This window comes from Gracilinanus agilis, chromosome 2, assembly GCF_016433145.1.
Source record: "Gracilinanus agilis isolate LMUSP501 chromosome 2, AgileGrace, whole genome shotgun sequence".
Lineage (NCBI taxonomy): Eukaryota > Metazoa > Chordata > Mammalia > Didelphimorphia > Didelphidae > Gracilinanus > Gracilinanus agilis.
The window spans coordinates 404,698,077-404,722,720 of NC_058131.1; the positions used below are offsets into that span (position 1 = coordinate 404,698,077).

The 24,644-nt window shown below is 36.1% G+C and overlaps 1 protein-coding gene across 1 annotated transcript in view; it reads right to left on the reverse strand.

Moving 5' to 3' along the window:
- The window catches only part of CTNNA1 (catenin alpha 1), a 170,356-nt gene that overhangs the window by 136,361 nt on the left and 9,351 nt on the right, over positions 1 to 24,644 (reverse strand). Inside the window, exons 2-3 of the mRNA XM_044664563.1 lie at positions 6,137 to 6,243; positions 2,973 to 3,168 (exon numbers count right to left, since the gene is read on the reverse strand). Coding sequence (XP_044520498.1) covers positions 2,973 to 3,168; positions 6,137 to 6,241 — 301 coding nt within the window. The 5' untranslated portion in view covers positions 6,242 to 6,243. The remainder of the gene's footprint in view (positions 1 to 2,972; positions 3,169 to 6,136; positions 6,244 to 24,644) is intronic.

Below are 24,644 nucleotides of genomic sequence, written 5' to 3' on the forward strand. Positions count from 1 at the left end.
AAAGTTAAGTGATTTAACTAGGGTCATACAGTTAGTTAAGGGTATGAGGTTAATTTGAAATTAGGTCTTCCTAAATCCAAGCCCAATATACCACCCTAGCTGCCAGTATTCAATATTCATAATAACTTCAACCATAGTAGATGAAGGGGATAATTTGATTTTGAGAACTGATAAATAGCAAGTCCATATTTACCAAAATACTCATCATGGTGGTACGTTTTATGAGAGAAAGAAATTGGAAACAAAGTAGCTGCCCATCAACTGAGAAATGACTAAACAAATTGTGGTACATGAATGTAATAGAATCTTACTGTGCTGTAAGAAGTTAAGAACATGATAAATTCAGAGAAATGGAAGAGACTTATTATGAACTGATGCAAAATGAAGCAGAAACAAGAAAACAATAACAAAATTAAAGAACCAACACAAAACAAAAAATTTAATGTTGTAAAATCACAAAGAACAAACTGGTCTCAAAGAAGAGACATGAAGAGATACTTCCACCCAATTCCACTGCAGAAGGGAAAGTCTACAGTTGTGGAACACTGCAAAGACTATCGGGTTGGGTTTTTTAAAAAATGTCCTGATTAGTTTTGCTGATTTTTTCCTCCCTCTTCTTTTTTCTTTAAAAGAAAAAATTCTTTATAATGGGAGATGAGTACATTTAGGCATTATAAAAAACAAACATATAGAGTTCAAGATGCTCAATAGGCAGCTGGAAATGTTGAGACTAGAGAAGTAGATCTGAGATTTATCATTATAGAAATGATAATTGAATCAGTCAAGACAGATAACTTGAAAGAAGTTATCCAGGGCCATAGCAACTTCTGAGGGAATGTGGGTTTCAGTGAATGCTGTGGTAGTAGTGATAGAGATGATGATAGTAATAGAATTTCTATAGAGATCTAGGGTTTGCAAATCATTTTGCTAATATTTTCTCATTTGAACTTCACAACAACAAGCAAGGGATGTAGATTATTATTACCAAATTAGAAATGAAAAAATTGAGGCAGACAAAAGTGATTTATTCAAGAGGCCATGCTACTATGACTCATATTTGAGTCAGTATGTGAACACAGAACTTCCTGGCTCCAAGCTGGGGGCAACTAGCGGCCATGAATAAGATGGACATGAGGTTGAAAGGATAAGATAAACTTAAGTTTAAACAGAAACAGAAGAAAGAAACAATAACAGAAAAGGTTTTCCCCTAGTTAGCCAGTGTCCCTAAATCAGAAAAATTAAGAGAAAAGCAGGGGGCAGCTAGGTAGCTCAGTGGATTGAGAGTCAGGCCTAGAGATGGGAGGTCCTAGGTTCGAGTCCGGCCTCAGATACTTCCCAGCTGTGTGACCCTGGGCAAGTCACTTGACCCCCATTGCCCACCCTTACCAATCTTCCACCTAGGAGCCAATACACAGAAGTTAAGGGTTTAAAAAAAAAAGAGAGAGAGAGAAAAGCAAAGAGGAGTTTGCTAGTTATAGGATAGCAAAGTAGCACTACCATGGGTTCCCACACTCAAAGAGTCCTCTAATAGAGAGCAGTATCAGATTATCATTTCTCAAAAATAAGAGAAGAGAGGAGGCTCAGTAGATTGAGAGCCAGGCCTAGAGACAGGAGATCCTGGGTTCAAATCTAGCCTCAGACAAGTCCTAGCTGTGTGACTCTGGGCAAGTCACCTAACCTCCATGGCCTAGCCCTTACCACTCTTCTGCCTTGGAACCAACACACAGTATTGATTCTAAGACAGAAGGTAGAAGTTTATTTAAAAAAAAAATATAGGGGAAGAGACCAATTTGGGCATGTGTGTCAGCAATATCAGGTAACCAAGACCCATTGCTCATAGATCATGTCTTCAACTCCAGATCTCAGAAGGCACTTAAGACCCAAGTACAGGTCTCTTCTTTGGTAGAGGCCCTACACCTGCAAACCCTCCTGAATCAAGAATGACTAGGTAAATGACACTTTGTCAAACCAGCATTTATCATCCTTTAAATGTTCTCCTAATACTCATATAGGGCTCAGAAGATTTAAACAATGCTTTTGAGATTGTCTAAAAGAAATGTGCAAATCCTCAAAAGTATTTTTGTTACTGTGACTATTAGACAAATTCATTAAGTCAGCTTAAAGTGCCTTATAAACCTTATATTTTAATAACAAAGTTTTACCTTTGGAGATCAGGGGACCCTTACTAGAGGAAGGTTAAAACAATGGAAAAATGTTTTCTATAATTTAACCTTTTGGTTACTTCTTTGGATAATGCCAATTTGCTGTGGGTTAGGGCAATCAAATATTTTTCCCTTAATCACCTGAGGAAGTCAGAACCTATGACTATCCCCAAAATCTGTGCAGCATTATGCCATCAGATACTTATCACAGTACTCCAGCTTCTAAAACATGTTTTAATTCCCCAAATTTATGGTAGCCTTTTCCATATTTAGTAACATGGTGCTAAAAAAAAAAATAACAATAGAGTCAATCAAGAAGTATTGGACGGGAGTATAGATCAAAATTTCAGTTTTGTAAAATTTTGTCTCTTGAAGGTTAATTTAAGTCTCTTTATGTCAAACTCTAAGTCAGTGTTCATTTACATGACTGAAATAACACATAACTGCAGATGTGCTCATATAATTTCTATACTCTAAAAGTGCTGCTCCTTTCTATCAATCCTGCAAAATACTAACTAAAGTTCTACAAGATAAATGTTAATATCTATCACGTAAAATCCCAGACCTATTTAATTTGTTTTTAATAAATTTCATAATTTCCAGTTCATATCTATTATATCAAACAAAAGAGAACTGAATTCAAGTGTCTATAAAAAAGATATTAGCCTTTAAGTATCTCTGCAGCTTAAAATTCTTAAAGACAAGCAAATGAATTTCAATGAAGTCAATGAACTAGCTAGCCTAGAAAAGAAGGCATGGTGAAGGTTTTCGGAAAATTTTTTTAATTTTCCTACCTATCAAAGCACCTACCTTGTTTGCGAACATCTTCTACAGCAGCCACAAGTTCCTCCTTGAGAAACTGACTCTCCTTGGCAATTTTATCTCCCTTTTCCAAGAAATTCTCAGTTGCTTGTTCAACTGATGCTGCCAATACATGGGCCTTCTTAGAACGACCTCTTTTCTTGTTTGAGGGTCCCTTGTTACTGGTGGTTACCAATGTTGTAACCTAAAACAATTTCAGATTTAAAGAATAAATTGCAGGCTTTTAAATGGAAATTCTAGGAAAACAAACATCCAGGACATAAAGTCAGCTATCCACAAAACACTGCAAACTAATATTTATTTATTCCTAGCAAGCATTGGCCTCTCAAAATATCAGAAAACAATCCTATTTAATTCAAAGCAATGCTCCTTGGGCAGCTAGATAGCACAGTAGACTGAGAGGAAGGCCTAGAGACAGGAAATTTTGAGTTTAAATCTGATCTTAGACACTTCCTAGTTGTGTGACCCTGGGCAAGCCACTTGACTCCAATTGCCCTTACCACTCTTCTGCCTTGGAACCAATAAGATGGAAGGTAAAATTAAAAATAATTATAATAATTATAATATTACAATATAAATAAATTTAATAATATAAATAATAATAAAAATTTTAAAGCTCCCAATTCAAATAAATAATTATAACCTGCAGCTTCCAAAGGAATTTGGCCAACTGGGTGGTTTAGGCAAAAAATACAACAGAGCCTGGTTAAGCAGAAATTATTTATTCCAGGAAGCAGAAATGTTATATTCTAGGAAACTGGTTTTAAAATTTCTACAGTAGGATGTGAAAAAAGTTTTAAGGGTCAGATCCATCATCTTTCTCATGCATTAATTTAAAAAATTTGTTACCTTCTTAGTATCATTTAAAAAAAACCTTTACCTTCTATCTTAGAATCAATACTGAGTATCAGTTTCAAAGCAGAAGAGCAGTAAGAGATAGGCAATTGAGGGTCAAACAACCAAGCAGTTTCTGAGTTCAGATATGAACCCAGGTCCTCCTTATTCCAGGCCTGGGGGCTGTATCCACTGCTGCCCCCTCTCATACACTGTTAATTTTTTTTTAATCCTTAACTTCTGCCTTAGAATAGATACTAAGTATCCATTCCAAGGCAAATAAATGACTCACCCTGGGTCACATAGGGAAGGAGTGTCTGGGGTCACATTTGAACCCAGTCTTCCATGCATTATTATTAAGCAGAAAAGTCCCAGAAAGCAGAATGTGACTTTTTGAGGGTATGATAGAACCAAGTTTTTCAAAACTACTTGGGGTTGTTTTTAATCCTTAAAAAGTTGCTTCTGAAGACAAATTTCTTTTCATAGTTTATTCACATGAATTACTTTAGAAAGTCTTCTTTAGTTGAGTCCTTTAAAAAGACACACACTACTGCCCAGAGAAAGAAAAAATGTTAAGTTTTAAATCTCTAAATACTAATCATCTGACTAACATGTTGAACAGCTATTTTATCTTTTGCATAAGATGCTTAAAGACTTGTTACAGTTAAAAATGGAAAGAACTGAACTAGACAGTAGTGCAGTAAATGGGCACATAGGCTATAAATCTTCCCAATTCCAACTATATTCAAATGTATAAATACTAATTTATATTAATGAGATGGAATTGGAGAGGAGAAAAATGACCCAAGCTATTCAATTTCATATTAACATAATCTAGCCAGGTATACCTATATTCTATATAATCTAGCTAAAGCTAGTTATTAATTCTCAGTTAAATGACACTGCATTATTCAGGGTGGCATCTATAAATGTAATAAACAGATTAAAATTATAAAATAATAATAAGAAAAATTAATATCTTTCATATATATCCTCCAATCTGACACTTCCATCAGAATTGATACAGGCCCTCATTGTCCTACTCTTAGATTATTATAATAGCCTACTGATAAATCTTTCCATCTCAGGTCTCTCCAACACTCCAGTCCCATCACCCTTTGGTAGTGATGTCACTCATCCCCCAATTGAAGCGGCTCCTTATCACCTCTAGAATTAAATATAAAACTCTGTTTGGCATTCCAAATCTTGACCTACAACTTGACCCCCTACTAACTTTTCAGTCTTCTTATACCATAGGCCCTACCCCAACTCCCACTCCCCAAAACACTCTGTGATGCTGGCCTCCTTACTATATTCTCATACAAGTCCCTAGACTCCAGGAGCTTTCACTGATTATTCTCTATGCCTGGAATACTCTTCCTTTAATCTCCACACCTTGGCTTCATTCAGGTCCTAACAGAAACTTAAACAAGAAACCTTTTCTGATGCCCACTGATGCTGGTACCTTCTCTCTTTTGACACCACCAATTTATCCTGCATATATCTTCTTTGAATGTAATTGTTTCCATGTTTCCTCTCCTATTAAACAGTGAGTTCCAGTCTTTATGAAAAGAACTGTCTTTGGCCTTTCTTTGTCTCTCTCCAGCATTTAGCACATTACAGTAGGCACTCAATGCCTACTGACTGACTTAATAAACATCACTTCTAATTTGTTAAGTGCCTTTCTAATATTTGGCATTGACACAGAAAACAGGCGTGTGTCAGTTAGGTGCTGGTCAAGTCTTTCAACAATTTTGTGTAAAAGGGAAATAATGTCTTGTATAAAGAATGCTGACCTCTCAGTTATGAGACCTGGATTCAAATCTTGGTCCTGGTCTTTACCAATTGAGTAGCTATGGGAAAGTTATAATTGTCTCACTAAACAGGGAAATTACCACCTGTAAACCTTAAAATACAACAATCCTGGCCTCTTGGAGGACATAATGAATATCAAGTTCTCATAAATAGTACAAAAACACCACCTCTGACACTTGATGATTCCTGCCATCACCAGTAACAGCTAACCAACATTATTATAATTAAGGTCAAACACTGAAAGAATGATGTAGTATGAATCAAAAGACCAAGTTTCTGATCCCAGTTTTGCTACTACCTTGACCAAGTCCTTTCCCTACTGTGTCTATGTTTTCTCATCCAAAAAAACAAGAGGTTTGGCTTATATGATTTATAAAGTCCTAATTCTAAAATTCCGTGGATTTTCAAAAAAAACTCAAGTCAATATGGAAACCAAGGTGAAAAATGGAACAGTCTATATTCTCAAATGACATTGCTATCAAGATTAGTGTGTAAATTCTTACCTGAGTCACAAGAGGCTCCAAAAGTCTTTCAACTGCCAGAGTCCTTATCTCCAGACTTTTGGGGTCCCATTTGAAGTTTATGTTGCCTGCATGTACAGCAGTCATTTCTGGAAAAACAACAAAAGTCAAAGTCTGGCAAGCATTGTAGAAACAAATTTATAAAACATCACTAAATTTCATGTCAAAATAATCTTTCATTTTAAGTATCACAGAAATGAACCCTCTAAGGCAGTCCTAAAAAGAATTCTAGGGCTACATACTGGGCCAAAATATGTCTGTTGTCTGTCTCCCAACCAGATCACTACCTCAAAATTCATATTTTCATGATAAACAAAACCAGACAAAAGGCAGCTGCTGCAGGATGGCTTACAAGTTCACCTTGCAGAGGCAAAGGAATTGTTGAGGTTGGTTTCATAATGTACCCAAAGGCATAAAGAAATATTTCATGGAACACTGATCACCTTCCCTTGCTGTGCTTATGAAAAGCATAAGCAAAAAGACCACCATGAACATAACTGAAATATGTGTATCAGTATCTATTGTACAAGATAAAGAGTGAGAAAAATCTATGAAGAATGTCAAGCTCATACAAACTAAATTGACATATATTTTAACACTTGGTCACTTCGATGCAAAGGCAGATCAGGGAAAGATGGCAAAAAAGGATGTTACAAAGCAGGTCTCAGTTTTGAGGGGAAAAAAGATTTCAGACTACTCAGATGTCTCGCACTTATAAATTATTAATATTTTCATCTAGAAGAAAGTCAAAATAAGCTGCCTGAATACAGTTGACTAGTTAAAGTGAAAGTCAAAATCATCTTCAAATTGGAAGGATAAAATGAAAAGGTTCTGTGATATATTTCTATAGGTTCAATATGATGTATTTAACTGAATTACTGATGCCAAGATTTAGTAAGCAGAAGAATATAAAGATTGGGGCAGCTAGGTAGCACAACGGACAGAGCACCAAGCTTGGAATTGGAAGGACCTGGTTTCAAATGTAACCTCAAAGTATTTCCTACTCTGAGCAAGTCATTTAATCTCAATTTCCTTGCCCTTCTTGGAGTTGTTATTAATACAGAAGGTAAGGGTTAAAAAAAAAATTTGACCAAAGCAGTTGCCACAAACAAGCCCAAAAAAGCCCAAGACCACATTAAGCCAGGAAACCAGTTCACTAGTCAAGCCATCAAGAGACAAAGTAGCCAAACGTCAATACCATTTTGGAATACAAAATAATTTGAAAAAATTAAATTTTTTTTTAATTTAGGTACTAATATAGACTATGGCAGATGAATCTAAGGTAATATTTGCTCCATAAAAGAGCAAAAAGCTAGAACAAAACTAACAGAAAGCTTGGTGAAGGATACATGCTTTGTTTGCCCAATTATCTTCTTTGTTAAAAGTGAGCATTCTGTAAGTGGGTAGAAGCACGAATATAATGAGAAACGATTGTGGTATAAGGGGAGAAATGGAGATGTGATTGAAAAGTATAATGATTTGCTTCTTGTCTAATTTTCTTTAGAGTATGATTTTATTATCTTAATATTTAGGTCACCAATCAATTTTGAATTTATTTTGGGGTAAGATGTTGGTTTAGGTTTAATTTCTATGAAACTCTTTTCCAGTTTTCTCATCAACTCTTGTCAACCAAGGGGTTCTTAGGTGATTTGTTTCGGGGTTTATTTAACATTGGGCTGAGTTCAGTTAGTGATGTATTTTCTTCCTAGATCTAGTTTGTTCCACTGATTCTATCTTTTTTGTACTAGTAACAAATACATTTGATAATGCTTTATCATATAGCTTGAGATCTGCAGTGGTACTCTCCATTCATTTCTTTTTTTCCATTTTCTTTGATATTTTTTATTTTTTCTTCCAAATTAATTCTATTATTTTTTTACCAGTTTTATAAAGTGATCCTTAGTAGTTTGGTTGATAAATTAAATCAAATCTGAAAATTAATTTTGGTATCATTGCCATTTGTATTATGTTGACATAGCCCCTCTAAGAGCACTGACTATTGTTCTAAGTATTTAAACTTTTTTTATTTATTTCTTTTAAGAGCATTTTGTTATCTAGTTAGGTACTATACTAAATAACTTGGTAGATTTATTCCCAAAATATTTTGCTACATGAATAAGTGGTCAATTCGTAACCTAACAAGAATTAAGGAAGATAACAAAAAACTAAAATAGAGGATTTTTGACTATATAAAATTGAAAAGCATTTGCAAAATTAATTTAACTAGGAAAGGGGAAGTAGTCAACTAAGAAAAATTTTTGTATGAAATAGTTCTGATTAGGGTCTAATATCCTAATAGAGACAACTAATAGAAATACTAAGATAGTGGCTAAAGTTGAGATTTCATTAACAAAGAGAACATCTAGCTCAGTGATGGTCAACCTGTGACATTGATGCCAAAGACAGCACACAGAGTGCTCTCTGTGGGCACTCTGCCACCCCCGCCCCCTCTCAGAGTTCTTTACTAGAAAGACAGAGGGGCTAGGGCAGAGTTGCTCCCCTCTAGCTCTTCACTATATCTGATGACATTTTTTCATATAACCCACTCCTCTGTCCAGCAGCCCAATGGGAGGAGCACTTCTTTCCCCCACCATATGTGTATGTGGGGGGGGGGGGGCAGCAGGTGGGGGAAAGGTGTGGCCTGGCACTCCACCTCTAAAAGGTTTTTCATCTCTGTCCTAGATGAACAAATCTCCTTCTACAGTTTATCTCCTTCTCTGCAATTTACATAGCCTTAAAAGAAGCTACCTAAAAAAAATACCATTAAAGCAACTTGTTCAGGGCCACAAAAACCAGTATATATAAGAAGCAGAATTTGAATCCAGGTCTTCCTGGTTTTGAGGCCAGGTGTCTATTCAGTGTATCATACTACCTCTGAAGGCCAGTCCCCAAAGATAAATGGTCAAAAAATAACATTTAACATTTAACCATAGGAAAGAATGTTACCACTCACTAAAAATAAATGCAAATCAAAACAACCCTGAGATTTCAAAGCCAACAAACTGACAAAAGTAACAAAAACTAAGAATAGCCAATATTGAAGAAGTTATGGAAAATTAATGCACTATTTTTGGACCTGGGAACTGGTACAACCATTTTGAAAAATAATTTGGAAATGCAGTAGTTTTACACAACCAATATATTCTAAGACCTTCGCAAAAATCACACATAATAATGAACCTCATTGTTTAATAACATTTCTTATCTGAACATACTTAGGTACTTTACAACTTTTAAGCTTATCAGTCATTAGCATCACTATTTTTGAACTTTGAGGGCACAATAAGGTGAATGAAATAAAGAGAAACACTGCTTTGCTCTGACCAGGACAAGACTGATGCAGAAGCTGGAGCTCATGTTTGGTGCAAAATAGTGTAATGGTTCACACTAATGCTTCTCAGAGTGAGAATGAGTGTGACTGGGTGTGATTAAGAGGAAGTGACTTTACACTGTCTCAGAAAATGGTACAGACTTGGTGCATAATTAAAATTGTTTTATCTTACATATTCTGCCTTATTTTTTTTTGATTGCTAATTGGGTATACAAGAGTTCATGTTTGTTGAATTTGCATAAACAGGTCCTACTTTATTTGAAAATGTCTATATGCTTTGACAAAGAGATTCGCCTGTTAAGTATATATCTCAAAGGCCCCATACACAGCAGTATTTTATGTAATAAGAACTGGAAATGGTGGTTGGTTTGTTTTGTTTTTTAATGGAGAATGGCTAAACAAATCAGAACACATCATGAATTGTTATCATGTAAGAAATTGTATCCAATTCTACATGACTCCATTTAGGGTTTTCTTGACAAAGATACTAGTAGTTTGTCATTACCTACTCTCATTTTACAAATGAGGAAACTGAAGCAAATAGGATTAAAAATACTTTCCCAGAGTGGCACAGCTAATAATTGTCTGAGGCCAAAAGTTGAATCTTCCTGACTCCAGGTCAGGCACCCTATCCACTGTGCCACCTAGCTGCACATATGTGACTACAAATGAAGAGAATGGCAAGTGAAAAAAACTGAATATAAATGCAGTGAAATTTTAATGGCCAAGGTTGGGCCCAAAGAAGTCATTTCCCCTGCTTCTCTGCAGAACACAATAGTCACAAGGAGTGTGGAATGCAACATGTAACATCAGGTTTTTCACTGTATTGAGGTAGCTAATTTCTTTTTTCCTTCCTCTTTTTAAAAAGGCTGAGGAGAAGCAGATACAGTAGAAATGTAGATGACCTAAAAACAAGAGATATAAATAAAGGTTATTTTTTAAAAGGCATAATTGTTAAAGTATAAAATACAGGGCCCAAAATTTTAAAACTCAAATTGCCATTCTTTCCTCACAGCCAGAGTCACTGTCAGTTTTGGATTCAGTACATCTGTAAGAGTACCCCCAATCAAACTGATGAATCCTTCATCAGTTGATGTGATTTCAAGGCATGGCACCTCCCAGAGAAGCACATGCACCCTAACAGCTGGCTGAAAACATTAAGAGAACTGCTCAGATTAATTCTCTGTGATTTGGGCTACTTCCAACATGACTAGTGACAGAATCAGATAGTATGGACTCTGAATAAAAGCCATCACTTCCACATGGTCTATAAAAATAGCTCACCCCTTTTCACATACTCTCTTCTCTTTGTCTTTCAGACCCTAGTGCATAAGGCAGAGTTGGAGAAGTCTTACCTTGCACTCCCTTCTAGAAAAAGAAAATGAACAACTTGTTTTTAGTAAAAGCATATGGCAACCAGAGAGAGGAGTTCCCAGATTTTTAGTACCTGGATACTTTCTTTCTACCTCTTTCTCAGAAAAAGTCAGATAAAATCCCTGCAAATGGAATTTCCATGACTTGAGAGTAATGTTACTTGACAAGTAACTCCAATTTGGAGACTTCACGGACACAAGAAGGTTATTACTTATTTCCAAAGATAATCCAGGCACAAGAATCTTGGGTTCAAATCTAGCCTCAGAGACTTCCTAGCTGTGTGACCCTGTGCAAGTCACTTAATCTTTTTTTCTTTTTTTTTTAACCCTTAACTTCTGTGTATTGGTTCCAAGGCAGAAGAGTGGTAAGGGCTAGGCAATGGGGGTCAAGTGACTTGCCCAGGGTCACACAGCTGGGAAGTGTCTGAGGCCGGATTTGAACCTAGGACCTTCCCGTCTCTAGGCTTGGCTCTCAATCCACTGAGCTACCCAGCTGCCCCAAGTCACTTAATCTTTATTGCCTAGACCTTACTGCTCTTCTCCCTTGGAACAAATTACACAGTATTGATTATAAGAAGAAAGGTAAAGGTTTAAAAAAAAAAAAGTAAGGAATAAAGGATGGAAAATTCAGTATCAATTCTAAAACAAGAAAGTAAGCATCATACAGGATGAAATGGCATGTAAAAGCTACAATCTTCACTGATGGAGGGAATGCCCTACAATGATGAGTTCAGAGACTGAAAAATTGAAAATGTATGTGTGTGCTTTGTAAAAGGGGGAGGAAGCCCTTGGCAAACACTGACACAAAGATGGCAGATACAGGAAAAGCAATGCCAACAAGGCTCAGCATAGGTGTTATTATCTTTATTTATTATCTCCATTATCTTTAGTTCTAAGAGTAAAAGGGTAGCTTTCATATGCAGCAGGCTGAAAGCTCCAATCCCAGATCCCAAACCTCAAAGAGTTTTTAAGAGTAGGCGCTGACATGGCACTAAGAGGCCCAGTCACTACTGAAGCAATGAAGTATATATAGTATAGTAAGTGACTAAAATGAGTATTCTCTGAATTGCTTTGTAAGTAATGAGGGGCAGGAAACAATATAACTGTGACACAGTATTAAAGCAAGTGGGACATGGGAAGAACCAGTTAAACCATGTTGCATTCAGTAGAATTCTAGTTTATACATTTCTGAGACCAAAAATGCGAAGATCCAATACAATTTGGCTTCATTTTCTTACTTGTCAACCTCAGCTTGCAGCAAATCTACAACCATTCCCAAATGAGTATAGCAAAGACAAGAATCTTGCGTATTTGTAAGAGTTCTTTAAAAATGATACATAGAGTGGCTAGATAGCTCAGTTGATGGAGAGCCAGGCTCGAAGTCAGGAGGACCTGGGTTCAAACTAGTCTATAACACTTCCTAGGTATGTGATCCTGGGCAAGTCATTTAAGCAACTGACACTCTTCTGTCTTAGAACTGCTACTAAAATAGAAGAAAAGGGCTTTTTTTTTTTTAAGTGATACATACCTGCCACCTAGTATTTCTTCAAAAACATTTTAATACTTAATGAGCTTATCCTTTTGTTCAACAATTTATAAGAGTACTATATAATCTCTCCTCCCACTCTGTCCCCATCACCCCCTCTCTCCCTGGACCCTTTCTCACTGCCCGCCTCTCCCCCTTTCCCTCCCCTCCTCATCTCCACCCCAGGGCCACAACAAATCAAATTTAAGAGACTATACTATGTCTCATTCTATTAAATCAAATCCTGTGAGACTGTTAACCTTGTATAGTAGCTATCAAAACCACTCATAAATTAGAAAATGTTGATGGAAAACACCTAATCATACAGAGGTCACTAAACAGTGTCACAGAGGTCAAATATCCAATGGACTTGAAAATCAGGAAAGTTGGTGCTAGATTCTTCATTACACCTTTACTTGGATTTTTAAAAATCTGTTCTAAAGTAATCTCCTTATTTTCAAAAATAAAGGGAAGCTATAGGTGACCTAGTACATAGAAAGTCAGGCCTGAAAACAGGAGATTATGGGTTCAAATGTGACCTTAGACTCTCCCTAGCTGTGTAACCCTGAGTAAGTCACAATTGCCTAGCCCTTACTGCTCTTCTGACTTGGAACTTATATTTAGTATCAGTTCTTAAGAAAAGGTAAGGATGGAATTTGTTCAAGGGGGATGGGACAAAAGGAGCCAGAAGAAGGCAGTTGGTGACAGTTACTGATAGTTGAGACCAGAGAGAATTCTGGGAAGTTTCTCAGAGGAAGAAGGGGAGGAGAGGTCTTTGGGTGAAAGGACTGGGAGAAGAGAGGAGGAGGCACCCAGCTCAGATCCAGTCCGGAGGGCTTCCTGAGGATCTTGGAATGGAAACTGAAACCCTGACTCCCTGGTCAAAGCCATTCCATCGCATCTCACCCATCAATACTCCAACCATCAAGTCAGCTAAGTTTTTGGACTCCATTTTGGGAGTGATCTCTTAGTCTCCTTCTCCCATTACCCAGCCTTGCTGAGAGGCCCCCTTTCAGTCAAAACTTACAATTATAGAAAAGGATAGAAACAGAAGAAAGGGGGGAAGAAGTTTAGGTGTGGGAACCACTAGGGATCCCACCCAAGTGACAGACTCCATAACGGTAGCAAAGAGGGCACCCCCAAATTCCTCTGCCTGTCACCCCTTTCCCCAATCCCTGAATTGCAAATAATAAAAGCCATTCATCAGTCGATAGTGTTCTAGAGTGACTGAGAGACGATGGAGAGAGAAACCACAGCTTGGTCTGGCTGTCTCCATCTTGAAGCCAGACCACCTGTTATGAATTTAATCGATGGGGGGGAAGTTTGTGTGAACTCCGTCCTTATTCAGAATCGGGTTGGGGTACCACATACCTCATCTTATAGGGAAACCTCACCCCCAACTCCTGTAGGGTGGCATAACCATCCAGGTCACCCAGTTTTGGGGCGACACCCCCTTAAAGACTCCCAGTGTATATTTGGCCCCAAGGGAGAGCCAGAAGAGAGACTCACCTCATAGTGTCTGTCTGTCTGTCTGTCTGTCTGTCTGTCTGTCTCCCTTCTATCAAACATTGGTTACATGCTTGCTTTATTATTAAAAAGGTAAGGTTTTAAATACATGCATACATAAACACACACACACACAAAATGGAACCAAAATATAGGTTTGGTGAACTATTTCTACCTCCCACTACAAGGTACTGGAGTTCAACACATTCTCAATATTATAAAGGAAACAACTCTTTTATATCATAAAAATGCTGGCAAATTGTGGCATTTTGAAATTACATCACTCAAGATGAGCTCATATTAGTCTATTTGAATATATAAAATTACAAGCTTGAAACAAACTCTGGTCTGGCATTCAAACATGGGCTAAAAACTCATCTAGCGTCTCCTTAGTGTTGAGATATTCTTCAATAATTTGTGATTGGGCATCCACTTAAAAATTTCATTTAACCAAACTACTAATATAAATCCATTCAAGCTAAACAAAAGTTTCCTAGGTAATTTGTCTCATAGTGTTAGATTTGCTTTCTATAATCAAACCTGTGACTTGTAATCAATATTCTGATTTTTTAAAAACAGAATTCTTTGGTAAAGAGACAGCATAGGTCAACGCACATGCCAGTAAAACTTAAGAGATGATCTAAATCTTAGCTTGCTAACATTCAGCCTACTGTAATTGGGTCCAAGAAATGTCCTCTCCCCCCCCCCCGTACATTTTTTTTTAATTTTTATTTTTTAGAAAAATTTTCCATGGTTACATGATTCATGTTCTTACTTTCACCTTCATATCTCTCCCCCAAGAAATGTTTTAAAAGTCCAAAGAGACACATATAAGAAAACCCAGCAAAACTAATGATAGATTTTCTCCTGAACATTCAAAAAATGTTAGTGAGATAGCAAGGGTCTTTATCTTGGCATCTGAAAATAGGAGATAGTAAAATTATAACCTACAATAAAGAGCCCAGATAAACTACAATGGTAGATATGATTGCAAAGCCAATGTCGGTAATGTTGGAAGACTGTGATAAACAGAATATTATAGAAATAAAGGCAGGAAAATGTCCTTATTTTCAGAAATGGAAAGAAAATGCAGTTTGCAAATTATAGGCAAATGAACTAGACTACCAAAATTCTAGAATTTTAAAGGAATAGTTTCTGCAGACCTAAAGCAAATAGTGATCACCAAAAGTCAGGATGGTTTCATCAAGAATAAGTGTTGTGTGTGTGTGTGGGGGGGGCAGTCAGGTGGCTTACCTCATATTGGGGATCTCAGTTTGAATCCTGCAACACACACTTTTAATCTATGTGATCCTGGGCAACTCACTTAACCCCTTTCAACCTCAGTTTCCTCATCTGTAAAATGACAGATTTGGACACTATAACCTCTAGGTCTAAATCCATGATGCTGCAAAGATATGAGTAGAAGGAAAATTATTTCAGAGGGGAACATATTGGCAGCTAGGGGGACCGGACAGAAGTCAGAATTTGAATTATGTGCTGAGGGAAATCAAGAGGGAGAAGATGAGAAAGAGTACATTCCAGGAAAGTGAGGCAAGCCTCAACAAAGGCACAGCATCAAGAAGTGGAGTGGTGAGCAGCTGGACAGAGTGGGAGGAGGAAAAGCACAAGGGCTAGCATTTCTATGGCACTTTAAGGTTTACTGAATACCTTACATGTTCTCATTTGATCCTCACAACAACTTTGTGCATAGTGTCTGTGAGTCCTACTGTAAGATATTATCTTAAATATTGTGGACAGTTCTGTGAACCACATTTTTAGGAAAGCATTGAAAAACTGACTAGTGGAAAACTAAGATGGTGAAGAAGTCTCAGGTTCATGTCTAAGCCCATGAGGATGGAGTGAAAGAACCAGGGATGTTTAGCTTGCAGAAAACTTGGAGGAACATGCAATAGCAGTTTCCAAATATTTAAAGGACAATGACTCGGTCTGTTTGTTCCTGGAAGACAAATCTAGGATTGGTGGGATAGAAATTTCAGGGGTAATTTTGGCTTTATCCAAGGAAAAACTTCCTTACAGAAGGGGAGTATATTTTGAAGGGGACTCCTCTTCAGGTAAAGTTTGTTTAAGATGGCCTCTTAGGGCCAATCCATCCAATACTGAATCTATTGTTCCTTGGAGGTTTTTGTACTAGATAATTTCTGAAGTCTTTCTAGCTCTAATATATGATTTATTTAGATTAGGTTTCAAGAAGAGGTACACTCTCCCTCAAGAAGGATCTCATCACTAACAAAATTTATTAGAATTTGGCTAAGTAAAGGCATTAAGGTGTATACTTAAAAACCTCACTCAACATAATAAAATCTGAAAATACAATGATAGTTAAAAATATTGAGGCCATTCGGTTTACTTTTAAGTCTTTCGATATTCATGATTGAAGGATGTTGCCTCACACCAAACCCTTAATCAAAGCCCAACTAGGAGTGAAACCAAACATTATTTTAACTAAATACAAGAGTTATGCATGACATGACCCCAATCCAAAAAAGATTAAAATAACTTTAAACCTAGGGGTAGCATGGCACACAAAATGGGATTGGGAGTCATGGACACAGAGTTGGAGTTTTAACTGATCACTAGTAACGTGAACTTGTATAAATGCTTTACCAAAGGAGGGAATTGATTTAGGTTAAAAGAACATAAATTCTAAGATTTTAGAATTCAGAGAGATTTTAGAGGTTGTCCCTCTCTCTAGTTTTACAAATGAAGAAAATGATTAAGTGATATGATTTGTCAAAAACCAAATAAGTAATAATTCCCAGAGCAGGTATTCAAGTGCAGGTCTGGTGCCAACTTAAATGCTCTGTCTACTACATTACAGTAGATCTAGGATTTCTAACATGCTTACCAACTCCCAGGACACTCTAATTTTATGTTTCCATAATTTTGTGGCATCTTAAATTGCTGTACTAAACTGATATTGGCTTTTCACTTATTTGTATCTTGCTTCCCCCAACAATGCTCTTTTAAGACCAGTAACCATCTTATTCTTCTTGGCACCCTGCATGTTGTCTTGCATTTGGAAAATTTTCAATAAACATTTAACCAATTTCACACTCCCAAACATATGTGACAAAACCAGTTAGTACAACAGACCAAAGATTTTTACATGAACATTGTAAACTATTTGGGAAAAAAAAACACTACATAATTTGGGAAGAATGGCTTATCCTATTCTACAGTGACTAAAAAAGTCCCATACTATGTGTTCTGTTTGATCATGTCTGCTTCATCTTGACCTCATGGACCACTACAAGCCAGGCCCTTCTATCCTCCACTATCCCTTGAAGTCTGTCCAAGCTCTTCTTTGTTGCTTCCACAAGACTATACACATTTCATCCTTTGCCCTTTCCTTCTCCTTTTGCCTTCAATTTTTTCCAGCAACAAGGTCTTTTCCAAAAAGTCCTGTCTTATCATTATGTGGTGAAAAAAAAAGGACAGTATTTGTCCTTTCAGCGAATGGTCCAAATTAATTTCTCTAAATGTTGATTGATTTGATCTCCCTAGGGGCTTTCAAGTCTTCTCCAGCACCACAATTTTCATGGTTATGTAGAAAATATCATCCCCTAGTGTTTTGATAACCAATCAGGATTCTCCATTCGACAACCTGCCTCTGTTCAGAGTTTAGCGGCAGATCCAAGCAATTCTATATTCTCTAAGCTATTTATTTTTAAAGTAAATTTTTCTTAAGGTTTTTAGAGATTTTACTCCACCAGGATTCTTCCCAGTATTCCTCTCCCTCCTATAGAGCAATCCCATATAACAACAAAAATAGAAAAACTAATCAAAACATTGAAAAAGTCTGAAAATATAATGTACCACACTTGTGGTCCCCCTGTCTCTGGCAAAGTAGTGAAATAGAGAATATCTTATATTTCTTCTTTGAGGCCATGCTTGTTCTGTCATTTTGCAGTCCTCACTTTTGATTCTTTTGTAGTAATTATTCTTTCCATTTATAGATTTTTTTCATTTTTTTCTAATATTTTCTTGGCTCTCCTCCATTCTGCATCAGAGAGTATAAATCTTTCTATGCTTCTTTCTATTCATTCTATTGAATAATATTCCATTACTTTCATGTATCACAATTGATTTAGCTATTCCCAACTATAACATTATAGGAATACCAATCTAGAACTTGTAGAAACCTTACAGGGCATTCCAATACCTTCATTAAATAGATAAAGATGCTGAGGCTCCAGTATTAAATGGTTCTCAAGGTTACACAGGTGGTATAGATGGTAAAGCTGAGATTTGAACCTAGTCCTCTGATTACAAATCCTGCATTTCCCCCTATTTTTCCACCTTGCGCTACCCCCTGCACTGAGGAAATAAAAGACAAAAGTGAAGGCAATAAATACAATTATGTAATACATAATTCTCCCTAGTACAGCGAAGGAAAGGTGGTTTCATGTCACAGAATTAGCCATGTCATTTACAAGATCATAGAAGGCAGGAAAGGTCCCGGATTCCAGAGGTAATCTAGTCAATTCTTATCATCTTACAAATGAAGACACTAGTCTCAAAGAGATTGTAACCTGATGAAGCTCCAGTTTGAATCCAAGCCCTCCAACTCCAAATCCAGCATTATTTCCACATTCACTAAACCATGGTGCCCTATTGACAAAAAGAGGGTCCTTTTGGGGTCATTCTGTCTATTGCTTAGTAATTTTTGTAACTGATGTATTTAGCTGATGTTAACCATTTCCAGCATTTGTTCTACCTGCCATCCCTCCAAAAAAAAGGAAAAAAAAAAAGAAGGAAAAAGGAGTGATTGAAAACAGGAAAAGGCAAAACAAGCTCATATAAACTTTTAAAACTGTAACCATTTCCTTTTCTCTTTCAATGTAGCATGCATCTGTACCAATAACAAAAGCTATCAGTTAAACCACTAAGATTATCTAACATATAGTCTGTGTAAATACTTTATATTTGCATGAGTTATGAGAATATCTAAATGGAAAGTTTATTATCCTGAAGTTATAGTTATGATCAGTGTTTACAAGTCTGAACTCAAGCTATCAGTTCAATTGGGGGGGAGGGAGAGGGAGAGGGTTTCCATAGTAGCTTTGGTCAGTAGGTCACTAATACTTTGGCGGAAAGGGGCAGGTTGTTCCTAGAGATCTGAGTTTGAAAAAGTAGCATATTTGGAAAATTACAAAGGATCTGATCAAAAAGAAGACATCTAAAGAATACGGACATGAGGGGACACACACACACACACACACACACACACACACACACGCACACTCTAAAAAATGTTGTTTTTGGCAGTTAGATTCAAGGATGAACCCACAGCTGTGTTAATGCCATTTAATGTTTGTATAATCTGGCATTCATATGATAGCTCTGAATATTCCAAAATAGTGTATCTTGTGCAGCATAGCAGTTAACATTGCTTTGGGAACTTTAATTTCTAAATTTCCTGATGTGCATTTAAATGAACAATATTAACATTGCATTAACTTAACCTTGATTTTTAAAAAGCATTTAGTAGCATTGTAGAGGTAAAATGAAGCTTTAGTAGCACACATATTTTAAGTGATATGACTATTCCTTTGTAAATTAATGTTTAATGTGCTTAAGGAAGGGATGTAGTTTGATACATGAATTGAAACACCTTGCCATAATCAGATGCTTTGGTATGGTGAAATGATACTTTTTTCCTTCTACAGTCCTGTTCTCATATAAATTGACAGTTCAACTCCTAGATTGCTGTCCCCAGCCACTTAAACTTGCTTGGTATTGTCTTGCTTTAATTTATATAATTAAGGTAGATACTGTCAGACTTCTGTATGACTTCTACAGAATGCTCTGATTTCTGTTCTCCATTAACTAAAAGTTGGATGATAACTCCATTAGGATATGGAATCCATTTGATTAGAAGTAGTGAAGTCTTTAAAAACTACCTAGTTATGCCAAGTGGGATGAGTGTAATAAAAAATTGGAAGATATGACTTAGATGATTTAGGCCTTTTGTTTTTATGGGCATGTATTTTAAAATGAAGTTTCTTAAATCCTGTTAATGTTGCTATGATAGACAAAGGATCCATAAAGATCTTATGCTTCAAATGATTTTGCTCTTTCCAAAAATATCAGTGTCTTAACTACCAAATCTAATGGCCTTTTTCTCAGTCCCCACCCATCCTTCTTGACCTCTCTGCAGCTTCTGACAGTTAATGACCATTTCCTCAGGAAATACTTCCTCTAGGTTTTCATGGTATCCTGTAACTTCCCCCTATCCCAGCCTCCGGGCTCTTTCTCAGTTTTCATTTTCTGAATTTTTGTCCAGAACTGTGGGTCAGTCAACAAGCATTTTTTAAGTGCTTACTATACATGCCAAATACTGTGGATATGAAGAAAAGCAAAAATATGATTCCTGCCCTCAAGGAGCTCCCATTCTGTGGGAGAAACTACCTAGAAATAACTGCACATATACAATATATGCAGTGTAAATAGATTATTTCAGAAGGAAGGCACAGTGAGCCTGTTTCCAAACCCACCTACTTCACAGGGATGCTATTATCAAAGAACTGAATGTAAAATGCTTTAAAATTTTTTTTAATTTTCCCCCACGATTATATATAAAAACAATTTTTAACATTCATTTAAAATATTTGAGTTCCAATTTCCCTCCCTACTCCTCCCTCCTGAAAGGACAAGCAACTTGACATAGGTTACACATGTGCAGTCATACAAAACATATTTCCATATTAGTTATGTGAAAAAAAACAGACTCAAAAAATCCAAACTAAAAAAAAATAAGGAAAATTTTAAAAAGCATGCTTCAATCTGCATTTAGACTCTCTCAGTTCTTTCTCTGGAGGGGGATAGCATTTTTTAATCAAAAGTCCTTCAGAAATGTCTTAGATCATTGTACTGCTGAAAATAGCTGTCATTCACAGTTGATCATAATATATTGCTGTTACTGTGTAAATGTTCTGGTTCTGCTCACTTCACTTTGCATCAGTTCATATTAGTCCTGTTGTGTTTTTTTTTCTGAAATCATCCTGCTCAGCACTTCTCATAGCACAAGAGTATTCCATCACAATAATGTGCCGTAGCTTGTTCAGCCAGTCCCCAATTAATGAGCATTCCCTCAATTTCTTAACCACAACTGCGATAAATATTTTTGTACAAATGGGGTCCTTTTCCTTTTTTTTCCCAAATGTTTGGGATACAGACCCAGTATGTTGCTGGGTCAAAGGGTATACTTGATTTTAAATATCTTTAACTTGGCAAATTGGCAAAGATGATCAAATCTGGGAATAATCATTCTTTGAGGGGTTTTTCAAAGATGGGCACACTAGTACATTGCTGGTGGAGTTGTGAAAACAGTCAGCTGTTTTGGAAAACCATTTACCCATTCATACCCTATAGACCCAGTGGTTCCCAAACTTTTTTGGCCTACCACCCCCTTTCCAGAAAAAAATATTACTTAGCCCCCTGGAAATTAATTTTTTTTTATTTTAATAGCAATTAATAGGAAAGATAAATGCACCTGTGGCCATCACCGCCTCCCCTGGATCGCTGCAGCACCCACCAGCGGGCAGTAGCACCCACTTTGGGAATCACTGCTATAGACTTAAGAGAATCTACTACTATGCTTTTACCCTAGGGAGGGAATGAGGGCAAGAAAGTCCTGATAATACACCAAACTATTTATAGCAGTACTTATTGGGATAGCAAAAGTCTTAGAAATCACCATTAATTGGACATGGCCAAATCAACTGTGGTTTTTCCCTTTAGAAATGGTTTTACATAGTTTATGATGTTCTAAACCCATTTTCTGCTTAAATGCTGTGGTTTCCACAAGAATTCTTATCCAATGATGAATCTGAATTCTTAAGTTTATCAAACAGAGCTGCTACACCGTTTGTTCCTATTATTAATAATCTAGTCTTTAATCGTTTCTACTATTTAAGCATCAAATAATTTTGATAATTACTGCTTTATAGCATAATTCAATGTTTTAGAATATTAGACTCAACATTTTTTTTGTTTTACCCTTTTCATTTCTTGACCAGTTCTGCTTCCAGGTGAATTTTGTTTTTATTGTCGTCTAAAGTAACCCCTTGGTAATTTAATATAGCACTAAATCTCTAGACTAATTTAGGCAACATCATAACTTTCATTATATTAGGCATTGCCTAATCATTAATATTATTTCTGAAAAGTCTATTTTGCAGTTATATTATAAATCCTCTGTGTCTTGGTAGAGTACCTCTCATATATCTTATGTATTCTGGAATTGTTCTGAATACACTGTTTTCCTCATTGTTTTTGCTAGTAATATAAAGATATGATTATTTTGTAGATTTATCCTAAATACTGATATTACTGAAGCTATAATAGGAACTGTTTTTTGCCTTTCTTTGTATCCCCGGAGCACAATTGGCATATACTAAGTCCTTAATAAATGCCTGCTATTGACTAGTTTTGAAAGTCAAAAAGAAGGAAGAAACAAAGATAACACCAAGGTTTTGTGAATGGGGGAAAGTAAATGACATGTACACACAAAAAAAGTCATACAAGTAAAAAAATTGTTAAATGCACTGGGCAGATCAAAGAAAATTTAAATGAAGGAAATCTAATAAGAAAATAAATCTGAAAGGAGAAAACCACAAACTTGAAGGGGGAAAGGGGACACAAACAGAACAAAATTCTAGATTCAGCAACCACCTGCCCCTTTTAAACCCTTACCTTCTGTCATAGTTATCAATTCGAAAACAGAAGAATGGCAAGGGTTAAAATTAGTTTTAAGTGACTTGCCCAAGGTCACACAGCTAGAAACTATCTCAAATTTGAACCCAGAACCTACAGACTCCAAGTCTGCTGAAGCTCCATCTACTATACTACCTAGTGCCCCTCAGTGTACCCTTTTACTTCCACTTTCATATAAAGTTCTTTTCTTGGTTCTACTTTCTACACATAGTGAAATGGTAAAGTATCAAGAGTAAATACTAGCCCATACAGAGCTGAAATGAAACGGAAGAAGACATTCAACAAAGAGGGATGTGATATTCATATTCATCAAAGTGAATGCTTAAGTCTCAGAAATGAAATAGAATAATATGAAATAGAATGAAGAACAACAATGAACTAGGTACTAAAACCCAAAGAAATACATTTAAATTTACATGGGGGCAGCTAGGTGGTTCAGTGGATTAAGAGCTAGGCCTAAAGACTGGAGGTCCTAGGTTCAAATCTGGACTCTGACTTCCTAGCTGTACGACCCTGAGCAAGTCACTTACCCCCCCTCCCCCATTGCCTACTGATTCTAAGACAGAAGGTATTGGTTTAAAAAAAAAAAAGAATAAAAATAAATAAATTCAACTACCTAGAGAATATATGAACATTTCTTTTTATTTATTCTAAAAATTCCATTTGAACTTTGATTTCTTTCAATGACTGCCTCTAATTTCCCTCCTCAATTCAGCAAATAAATTTAACAGAACTCTGAAGAGAACAATGATGAGTAGGCAACACCCCTACACTATCAAGCTAGTATTCTATTTAGTCAATTTTGTTTTTAGTTGGGGTTTTTTTCTCCCCTGAAAGAAGATTTACAAAATGATGTTTCTAAGCTAAAAATAGTCCCTTTTGTCCGAAGACTACAATGACCTAACTAAAAATAAATTACTATAATAGACATCAGTATTCATGGGAATGCATTCTAGTCTACCCAAAGAATAGGGAACTCCAGGAAAAGTTTACCAATAATAAAAGAGTTTTACCTTTTCAATCCTCATCTATTAACTAACTGTACTATTAAAAAAAAAAAACACTTAGGTATTGTCACTTAACTCCCATTGCCTAGAACCTTGTGGTTCTTCTGTTTTAGAATGGGCACTAAGACAGAAAGCATGGGTTTAAAAAAAAAAATAGTAAAGCAGAATTTCAGGATAGCAAAACTATCCTATATTAGAAAGCCAAGCAAAGTCTGCAATTTACATAGATTAAATGACAAAAATACCATCACAAAAAAAATTTCTAAGTCAAAGATGAAAATAAGATCTAGAAACAATAATTTTATAAAATATTAATAAACTAGTATAGTAAAAGAATTTAAGCTGTTCATTGATGTTTATTATAATGGAATTTTTCTGTATAATCAAAACAAACCTCTCCCATTCTGAAGCAGAGAATTCACCTTTTATTTAATATTAACACAAGACTTTGTATTTAATAAAAGGTCAAAGCACAAAATTTTAGGGCCACACCTCTTGGATAAAAATTTCATGTCTCCAAGTTTTAGGATAAAAAACTTAACAAAGCTTTACAATTTTAAAAGCCAGGGAAAAAATGTTTCAGGATGAGATGTGAAAATAACTTCAAAAGTAATAAATTGACTCCTCCCCGCCCATTTAATCAAATGGAAAGACTAATAGGTGACAGGCAGAACTTAAAAACAAAAAACAAACAAACCATAAACCTTTGTAACAGGTTGTTAAAATTAATTACACTGGAACTTGGTATATAACAGCTACAGTGTCCAGTATAATTGTATTTACTACATATGTAGAAGTATCTTGCAGTTACTGAATAAGCATAAATTAAATCCCAATTGAACAGTTCTGATAGATGATCATACATCAAGTAAATAGAAATGCTATGTTAATTTCAAGCTCCATTAGAAATGGGGTTAGGGAGCCGAAAAGGGAAAAATGTCTCAATATTTGTGAAAAACAGAAACAAATAATGAACACTGAAGTGTTCCTAAAGAGAAAAAGCAATGCT